Here is a 10,126-nt window from a genome sequence, read left to right on the forward strand (position 1 = left end):
GCGGGCCTGGGGGCGGGCCTGGGCGGGTGGAGGGGCGGGTCCGGCGCGATCCCGCGGCGCTTCGCTCTGGGCTCTGGGGCTGCTCCGGGCGGGTTTTGGGGCACTGCGCACACCCTGCCCTGGTCACAGCCCCGCCCCAGCTCGCTGCGCTCCCCGCACCCCTCGCTCAGCTCCGCGGGGATTTGTGCCTCCTCCGAAGGTGGCAAATGTCCGCAAAGCCAGTCGGGAAGCCAGAGAGCTGCAGCCCCCGGGCCCCGCCGCGGCTTCCCCGCCCTCCCCCGGCCCCTCCCGCCCGTCCCGCCCCGCAGCGCCGCTCCCGCTGCCGCCCTCGAACCCAAGTGATGCCTTAAGCCCCTAATGGTTTTTTTATTTTTCTAATATTTGTAAGATTTATAAATTTTATAGGTAGGTTTTAAAAGCAGAAACCCCTTTGTGCCTTGTTCCTTTCCCTTGTTTACACATTCCCTAACCCTCTTACCCCATTCTATGCCTTCTATATCAACCTACCCCTGAATCCAGTAGCAGTGTTTAGTCTTTTGTCAAGGCAAAGGCCTAGACTGTTTGGAGAACAGCGTATCAGGGCCTAAACCACAGAGTACGGTCAAAAACTAGGTAACAATGTACCCTTTGTACTCTGATGAAGTTGAAGATGATGAAGTAAGTGGTCCCAAAAAGACCCCAGACCCAATTCTCAGGGGGAGGGCCCGGGGCGGACCAGAGGAAGGGCCAAAGGGTGGACACATCTGGGATTGGATGGATAATGCTATAAAATGTAACCTCTCGGGCACGGCCGGCGCGCGTCTATATCACCTATTGCCTTGGCAAATAAACCCTTTCTTATCTCACCCCTAATTAACTGCTCCGGAGATTTTTTTCAGCACCAAAATACACTGGCAACACAAGGAACGACCCCCGTGCCCCCAGCACAGGCCGGTCCCTCCCCGGCAGCCTCGGCAGCGCCGGGAGCGGCCGCAGCCCCCAACGCCGGGCGGGGCCGCGCGGGGCGGGGGCGGGTCCCGCGGCTGCGACCCCGCGGGGAAGGGACCCCCGGGCCGGCCCCGTCCGGCCCCGCCGCTGGCCCTGATCGGGCACCGACCCTCGCGCACAGTTTTAACATTAGAGAGCCAAGTTTAATCCAGAGCCTGCAAGCTCCCAAGTGCAGGGCATGGCCACAGACTTGTTATTTTTCTCTTTTTAATGACCGCGTTGCCAAAGTGGGGGAAACACAATCAGCATTACCTAAACAGCATCACAGCATCTCCAGGGCACGGAGGGACCGCCGAGAGGGGGCTGCCCTCGCCGGTGCCTGCTGCCGCCCACGAACCTGCCGCCCGCGCCCTACGCCGCCGATCGCCCCGCCCTGTCCCCACAGCGGGAAGCGGCGCGGCGAGACGGCGCTGCGGGCGCGGGGCGGGGATCCGGGTCGGGGCGGAGGTCAGGGAACAGGTAGGACGCCTCTCTGAAGCAAGGGGGGCCTCTCACCGCCATCTTTAGTGTGGTTTCGACTAAATTCCGGTCCTGGCGGCGCCATCTTTACTGTGGGTTAGGGACGAACTTCCGGGCTGGGGCCGCCATCTTTTTGTACGGCCTTGGAGGACTTCCGGTCCTGGCGCCGCCATCTTTCTTTCTGGGTAGCCTCGGACGACTTTCGGTCCGAGAGGGCGCCATCTTTGGTGGTGCGCCGTCGAAAACAGTCCGGTCGGTCTCTACTTCCGGTACCCGACTTTATCCGAATTAGCGTCTCTCGCTAATTTCTGCGCTTTCGCCCCAAAAATCTTCACGTTATTCCCCCCACGCACACCCTGGGAGAGACGGAAGACCACAAGTCCCGCCGTTCCGCCGGAATCGGCTCTTAAATTGAGCGGGGAGCGCTGCAGCGGCACGAGAACCACTGCGCATGCGTCGCCGGTCCCCCTCCCGGCCGCCCTTAATTACCGCGTGATCGCCGGCGTCTTGCCAAGGACTGCGCATGCGCCGGCGTCGCCACCTTGGCTGCCCCCCCCCCCCGACGTTCCGGCTCCCCTCTCTCACTGCGCGCGCCTCGCCCGCTGTTCCGGGGCCCCTCCCTGACGTTTCGCGGCTCCCCCTCCGCTTTTGCGGCTCCCTGGGGTTCCCCCACCCACGTTTTGGGGGCCCCTTCTCACAGTTTAGGGGTGACCCCCAAGTTACGGGGCGGAGGGCGGGGCCGGGGGGGCGGGGAGTAAACGGGGCACCCAAGAAGGGTTTCTTTTTCTCTTTTATTTAATTTTATTTCCTTTTTAGTTTTCTTGCCTTTTTTTTTAATGTTCTTTTCTATTTTTTTCTTTATTTCGTTTATTTTTTGTTCTCTTTATTTTTCATTTTCTTTTCTTTCTCCTTTGGTTTTTATTTTTTTATTTCTTATTCTTCCAGAGAGGGAAACACTGCAGCTCCTCTGGGCCAGAGAAAGGCTCCCCTGCCCTTCCCTTAAACACAACGCCTGCAATGAGTACCCTGCAAGCCCGCTCTGCTCCTGCCAGGCACTGGGGCTCACCCAGGGGGGCTTTGCCAGCACCCAATGGAAATTAAAATTACAGCCTGGGCAAAGGCACTTCCAGCAGGACCGCTCCTGGCCAAGGCCACCGGGCTGTGCAAGTCAGACCAGTGACCACCCGGGGGGATTTTCAGGGGGATACTTCCAGCTTTTATTCCCCAGAAACTCCAGTTCTTCCTGGCCCCGCTTGCTTCAGTCCTCCCCTGTTGGAAGAGGTCACACAGTCTTTCTGGGGGCCAGACTGCCAAAGCCCGGCCGGTCCATTCCCTCCACACCCCCGCGCTCAGGGGCCGAGGGGCAGCCCTGCCCCGCACAGACCCCGGGCTCGCCTTCAGCCCGTCTGTGCCAGGGCTGGAGCGATCCTGCCATCAGCCCGTGGCCACGAGGGGCACAGAAAGCCCAGGGCCAACAGCAGCTCCAGGCAGCTGCAGGCAGAGGTTATCCCTTCCCAGCTTTTTGGCAGTGGGGGGAAGGTGCCTTTCCCCGGCCGGCAGCGGCATCGTCCCCGCCGCAGAGCCCGCCCCGATCCTGGGCCGCCTTGGAGACAATTCCCCGTCCCAGCCCGCCTCCTGCAGAAAACTGTTCGGGTTGAACGCGTTCTTTGTTGTATTTTTAAATGTTTATTTTGTCGTTAAACTTCGTTATTATTCTCTCGAAAGCCCGGGGAAGGCGGCCACCCCCCCCCATCCCCACCGCACCCCCCGCCCCGGCCGGTCCCCGCCCCTGCCCTGCCCGGCGGCCCCGAGCGCTGCAGCCCCGTGCCTGCAGAGAAGAAAGGGAGAGATTGGACATGGGGAAGACCTTCTTCCCTGGGAGGGTCGGGAGGTGCCCTGGCACAGCTTGCCCAGAGGAGCCGTGGCTGCCCCATCCCTGGAAGTGGCCAAGGCCAGGCTGGACGGGGCTCGGAGCCACCCGGCACAGCGGGGCTGTCCCTGCCTGGGGCAGGTGTCCCCGAACGAGAGCATCCTTGAGGGCTCCTCAGACCCAAACCACGCCAGGTTTCCGTGAGGATTCCCACGAGGATTCTGTGAGCTCTCCCTGCCGTTCGTTTGGCATCGCTTCCTCTCCAACTTCAAAAGGAATAATTTTTAAATTATTCCGGAAAGAAAAGGGGGAGTGTAAAACATACAAGGATGACTCTTATGTCCACCAAATCATTCGAATTGGAAGCCTATGACCTCACCTCTGCCCTCGTTACTGTTTCCTGGAAAACGCTACGATCCCGCAGTTTCGAAGACAGATCCACGGGAATGACCAGATTTGCTCTGACAGAGCTCGCGCCGGCCCCGCCCCCCGGCCCGCCCTGCCCGTCCCCAAGAAGGCCGCTGTCCCCGCAGGCCCCGCTCCCCTTGTCCCGGGAGAGCTCCCGGCCGGGCCGTGACCGCGGAGCTCCCACCGCCCTTCCCCGGCCCCGGCGGGAGCCGCGCTGAGGGAACGGGGGCGGGGCCGCGCCGAGGGGCGGGGCCGGGTGAGCGGGCGGGGCGGGGCCGCAGGGCCGGGCGGGCTGGGATTGGGCGGCGGCGCTCGAGCGCTGATTGGGCAGCGCTGCCGGCCCGCGGTATAAAGGGCCGGCGGGGCGGGTGCGGGCGGTTGCGTGTGAGGGCTGAGGGTGCGGCCCCGCTGCTGCCCGGGCTGCGGAGGGGAGAGCGCCTTGGCCGCTGGGTTTGTGACCGGGGGAGCCGGGGGGCGTTTAGGGGCGCCTTGTGCTGGGCAGCGGGGGCCGGGCTTTTTGGTGCTGCGTTAATGCTTCTTGCTCGTTCTGTGTCCATTTGCAGCCTGGCTCGTGGTTTCCCCTGGTGCGGAGGCGAGTTGTGCTTCCTGCGGGGAGAGAGAAGGGCCTTGGGAAGCTGCTCCATGAGCCACAGCTGTGCCCAGCCCGGAGTCTGTCCAGGTAAGAGCAGGGCTTATACTGCCAGGGAGGAGCTGGGTTTGCTGTTGGAAGGTAGAATGTGCCCGTGCCTTTAAATGCAAGGACAGGCAGAAGCGGGGAGGGACCCTGAGCAGGTTTGGTGGCACGGCAGCAGTTTGAAAAGCCCTTGACTGTGGGAGAAGGGTCCAGGAAAAATGATTCCTGTTTTGCAGGGAGGCAGTCTGCAAGGACAGGGGGGTTGCTGTTGTGAGAAATAGAAACCCAATCGGGTAATTTCCAATCAGAATTTATTATATGATAAAAGCAAATTCAGCGCTGGGTGATCAGGGAAGGGGTTCAACAACTCCCAACGCCTGTCACACCCAAAGGAGACATTTGTTCTACATTTATTTCCAGCTACTACATGAATATTCATTATACGTAAGTCTAAACATTACACATTGTTAGGTACATGAGTATAAACATTACACATTGTTAAATCAGACTTTCAGCAGGTGTTCGCTTGTTATCTATACAAAGTTATAAATTTTAAGAAAGGTGCTATTATCTAGCTAACTAAACAAAATTCTCTCACTATAAATCCTACACAAGGTAAAAGGGAGGTAACCTGTTTTATCTCTTTAAAGGGGCCCAATTAAGTTTTATGGCTTGTTTTTCTTTTCTCTTCAGGTCATAGTGACCTTACACTGTGTTCTCTTAATCAGCTCGAATCATTTTCTCAGTTTATCCCACTGTGCTCTCTAGCAAAACTACTGCCCTTGGGATGTGCAGGGGGAGGAAATGTTGGCCCCGTGTGGGCTGGAGCAAAGGTGTGTGGGTGCCTGTGTGTGACAGCCGTGGGTGTGCAGGAAGGGGGTTCTGGTGCCACTGGAGCTGCCAGGGAGCCAAAAGGGGCACAGTTGTCTGAAAAAGGCAAAAAGTCTCAGCCCCTGTTGACACCTGTACCAAAGGAGATGCAAATTTTCCCCTTCTTGGTTGCACAAAGCTCCCAGCAAAGGAAGCTTTAGATTCCAACTCCCCTTTATGCTAAAGGTTTCCTTGCTCTCTCAGCAGGATGTCGAGTGCCACCGTGTCCCTGAGGTCACCCTTTCTGCTGTTGGGAGAGCACGAGGTGGATGGAGAGGATCCCCAGGCATCTGCAGGCACAAGGGACTGGCACAGCTGTGATTTTCCTCCAGCCCTCGTGAGAGGGACTTTCAGGGTTCCATGGGTCATGTGCCAGCTCTCCTGCTGGAGCTTTTGTCTGCTGTATTTGAACACAAAGAGTAGAACTAAAGTCAGGTGTGTTCTGGAGCCTGTTACACTTGTGCAAAGCTCCTTCCCTCTGCTTATTTTCTGTTCTGGAAAGCACAGTCCGGGGTTCCTGGGCACTTGGTATTAAATGATACCATGGAAGTAATTTTGTAGTGAAAGGGGAAAGGAGCTGTCTGTGGGAGGTCAGGTGTCCCTGATAAAAGCTTTATGCTTTTTCACTCAGTAAACTCTTAAAATATCTTACGGTGTGTAGGAATGCCTGGCTTCTAAAACTCACCAGCTGAGTGTTAGAGGTTTCTCTGAAGAGCTGATTTCAGGCAGCAGAATTGCCCCCCAGGAGGGACTCTGTGCCTGCTCTCCCGTGGCTCCAAGGGATCTCTGGCCCTTCACGCCGGCACCGAGATTTTCTCGGGAAGGGCCTCAGATCCCCGGACCAGTCTGGGACACAGGCAAGATCCCCCTGCAGTTTAGGACCAACTTGGCCCCCCTGTAGGGACAGTGCTGTGGGTGCCCCCCGGGTTGGGGCACCCCGAGGACTCCAGCGCGCACCGAAAGGATTCTTCGGGGAGATCCTCGGGGTGCCCGGCCCTGGGGAGCTCAAAGCAAGGTCCCTGCCATGGATTCAGGCATTGCTGAGAGTATCCCAGGGGTCCCTGTCCCTGCTAGACAGGGAGCTCTCTAATGGGCTGCAATTGGGTGATAAAAGTGGTGCTCCAAGTGCCAAAGAAGTGTGGGATTGGGATTAAGAAATGAGCAGGGAGGGTCCAATTGGCTGTTTTCTCTGGAATGTGACTGTGAGAGCTGCAGGAGTGCCAGGTGTATGTTCCAGTCCCCAGCATTTGGTTTGCACCTGTCCTGCTCAGACACAGGTCCAACTTCCTCAGTCCTTAACCCAAGAGAGGGAGAATTAAGGGCTGGCCGTGTTCAGGTGATTGGTGTGACAGGGGTTAAACTGGGAAAACATTGGGGAATTCCTCAGTTTCTCTATTTGCCAAACTCCCCCAAACCTGTGCTAGGAAGAGATTGTGTGGAAAAGTTGAGTTAGAAATGAAATTGAAAATGGGAATATTGAAACTGTAATTGCTGAAAGTCAATGTGTCCAAGCAGCAGCTCCTGTTGTGCAGGGAATAACTCCTGTCAGCAGCAAGGCCCCGACTGAAGTGGCAGCTGCAGCTGTTCCTGTGGTGTGGGCCAGTGGAACTGCAGGAGAGTGGAGGAGGGCAGAACCTGTAGGTATTACCCCTGGTGTGGGATCTCTCCTGGTAAGGCCAAGCCAGTATCCTTTAAAATCAGAATGGCAGCTTGGATTGGTTGCAGGAACAGCTGAATTTGCTCCTCCTGGTTTGCTTGTAGAAGGTGAATGTAAGAACCTGCCAAGGAAACCAATGGCCAAGGGGATTGATTAGTGCAGGACCTGAGAGAACCCCTGAACTGACAACCTGGAGCAGTTTCCAGGATTAGATTGCAAAGATGGCCTTGGCTGCATGTCCTTGAGCAAGGAAAGCCAAGAAAGCTTTGCTTTTGCAGGAGAAACTGGGGCAAGCAGGCAGGAAGAAGAGAAGCCCCGTGACTCCTCCCTGAGCCCCAGGCAGCCCCTGAACTGCCTCCCTGGGAATGGTGGGACGGGCTGGACTCTGGATTGCTCCCTCTGCATGTGTGGTAAGATGTGTCTGGAACAGAGAGATTTCTCTGAACAGTTTTTCCTGCCCTCTCTAGGCCTTGCTTGCCATGGAAGTGACAGGTGTGTATTGTTTGTACTCAGAGACTGTGTGAAAATATGGGATGGTTGTACTTGTTAGCTGGGTGTCTAATGATAAGGTTTGAGAGCGTAAGATGTTTATAGTAAGAAAACCTTGGGAACCTAGAGATAAAAGTACACCTGCAGATCTAGGAAAAACCCCTCAAAGCAGATTAGTTAGAAAGAGGTTTCTATGCCAAGGATGATTTCAGGTCGCATGGACAGAGCCTCAGATGCAATAAACTGAGAGCATGAGACACGTGCCCAGCCTGAGCTCTGCAATCCTCTGATTGTGAGCATGTACCCTGAGCAAACTAAACTGTATCCAAGGGAACTGATTGAAAGAATAACTTGGACCTTGCTTTGATCACATTGGTCGTGTTGCTGTGTCTCTGCTGTTTGCGAGATCAGGGGCTGGCGACAGTGAGCAGTGTGGAGCAGAGATGGAAAGAGGTTCTGTGAGATGCTCTGATCAAGGAAAACTGTAGTTGTGAACTCCTGACGCATTCCCAGTTCGAACAGATGGGGGAGACAACAGGAGCCATTCAACATGAAATGAGAAGATGCTGTACGAAGCTAAACCTATAATTACTCAGTATGGGTTAAGATCAGGTTATACTACATTTGTGTTACAACATTTTAAGAATAAGCATTATCTCCAAAAATAAGGACATTTTTTTCTTGTTCTTTTTTTTTTCTCTTAGCTCTTTAAACTCTATCTGAGATTCTAGTAGCAAGAATGCTTGTATAAACTAGAGACACTGAAGTCTGTAAGAGTCTGTACTGTTCCTTGCACTGCAGTGTTCTAGGTCTTTTAGTGTGGTACTTTACCATGTGCACTTCCCAGATTTGGACATCTCTAGACATTCCTATTTGTTGTGTCTATTTTTCAAATGTCATGTCTAATGAGAATGAGTAGGGAAAGATAAGTCTAGTTTACAGAAGCCACAAAGAGATAGAATTTTGTTCTGATTGAGAAAACATAATTCTCTTGTGCTTTCTTTTTAAAAAAAAAATTTTTTTGCAAAAAGACCTTTTCCCCTTTAACTTCATAGCATGATTTTTGTAGTGGTCTTTAGCTATTTGAGAAAGCTTTGCAATTCTTAGACCCTTAGACGAAATATTAGGGCTTAGTTTTTGTGCTCCTTGTTTAACTTGCTAGTTTAATATCAAAGAACCGACCTGCTGTGCCAGGGTAAGATGACAATGCTGTTAAGATTAGATAGTGAAGTGACAAGACAGAAAGTTACTTATTGAAACTCAAATGACTGCTGAATTCTATCAAACTCTACCTTATTCATGTCAAAAAGACCTCAGAATTCATTTCAGCGAAGATGAACAAATCTGCATAAACATGGAATCAATGCTCTCTTAACCCTTCTTCTGTCTGATCAAGTTTCAGTCTGCACATCTCCCTGTGATTGAGTGAGAAAGAGGTCTGGAAGAATAAGATATTTTTGTCCTTTACAAGAAACAGTTAGACTAACCTAATTTTTGTTTCTTCTCTCTTTGCTCCAGATTTCCACACCCATACAATTGAGCTTTCTTCAAGACCTTGTTATGGCTTAAGCTGAGACTTAAGTTACAGCACCATTGACTGAGAGAGTGTAAACATCAGAAATGTTCCCTGAGTGCTTCCCTTGCTTGTGTGCTCATTTGAGCTAAGAAAACTGACAAAGGATTTTTGGAATTTAGGCAGATGAAACATTTTATAAGAAAAGCAAATGCTGTGGCAGCCCAGAGCAAATGTTACCGAGTAGGACTGATGCAAAATATGTCCTTTTTCAGTGAGGAGTCAAAGTTATAGACCAACTCTTTTATAACATTATCTTTGTGCTGACTGTTCACAATAACATCCTGAGCAGTACAAAACCCTCACTAATTGCCTATTAACTGGGCCATGTGTATCACATCTTACAATTAGCAAATTTGATTATGCATTTAAAACAATCTTTATCTAGAAATAGAAACTCTTACTGAGCTCTCTTCATCGGCTTCTGTTTTCTTTATTTAACCTAATTGAAGGCTGCTTTAAAATGTATTGGTGACATCACCATTTGGGTAAGATTCTGAACTGATGGTTCTGGGGTCCAAACTTTGGAAATCAATGAAAGTTCTTTTCGAAGCCTGAAATTACCTTTTCTTGCAACTTTTTTCTTCATTTAAAATTGCTAATCCTATGGGATTGATAGTTCAGGCATCTCCTCAAGCCCGAAGCCTCCTTTGCCCATAGATATGGCATTGTTGTGAAACAAGAACAAACTAATAAGTGATAATTTTAAATCAGTGCATCATTCTTATGTACAAAATTGCTTCAATTTAACTCTGCCAGGGCAATAACACTTTGCTTTTTAGAGCTGTGGATAGCACACATTGGTCTTTCTGGAAGCTGCTCTAGGCAATAGGTTTGTGACTGAAGCATTTAATGCAGCTCCATTGTCATATTGCCAGTCTCAGGAATACTTGGGCAGTGCTCTGGAGTGCTTTGGACCTTGTTTTCCCCCCGAGGCCAAGAGAAGTGGTAGACCCCCAGGGGTGGAAACCCCTGGAAGTTTTGAAGTTCTGCCCAACGGGGGCTCCTGCAAGATGAAAGCATGTCCCAAGCACCGGAAGAGAAGGGTTGTGGTTTGGTTGTTGTGAGACCACGAGGAAGGGGCTCGGAGCCCTTTGGGCCCTCGGGGGCCTCCCAGCCCCTGGCTGGGGGGGCTGCAGAGACTGGGAGCAGTGGTAAGCTGGACTAAGTGTCTGTAGC

General features: G+C 52.8%; 1 protein-coding gene across 2 annotated transcripts; it reads left to right on the forward strand.

Annotated features, from left to right (window-relative positions):
- The first annotated feature begins 1,131 nt into the window (after window positions 1-1,131).
- On the forward strand, window positions 1,132-6,800 carry LOC114000271. 2 transcript variants are annotated; one of them, XM_039378925.1, is made up of 4 exons: window positions 1,132-1,446; window positions 4,288-4,403; window positions 5,433-5,663; window positions 6,761-6,800. In XM_039378925.1, the coding sequence occupies exons 1-4, from the start codon at window positions 1,198-1,200 to the stop codon at window positions 6,765-6,767; spliced, it is 603 nt and encodes a 200-aa protein (XP_039234859.1). In that variant the 5' UTR covers window positions 1,132-1,197; the 3' UTR covers window positions 6,768-6,800. The 2 variants fall into 2 exon arrangements, 1 of the variants encoding a protein (XP_039234859.1); XR_005562653.1 differs by lacking the exon at window positions 1,132-1,446 and adding an exon at window positions 4,077-4,174.
- Window positions 6,801-10,126: the final 3,326 nt, after the last annotated feature.

The sequence above is a fragment of the Pipra filicauda genome, unplaced genomic scaffold, assembly GCF_003945595.2.
Source record: "Pipra filicauda isolate LSUMZ 115617 unplaced genomic scaffold, ASM394559v2 scaffold1507_size11209_pilon, whole genome shotgun sequence".
Taxonomy (NCBI): domain Eukaryota; kingdom Metazoa; phylum Chordata; class Aves; order Passeriformes; family Pipridae; genus Pipra; species Pipra filicauda.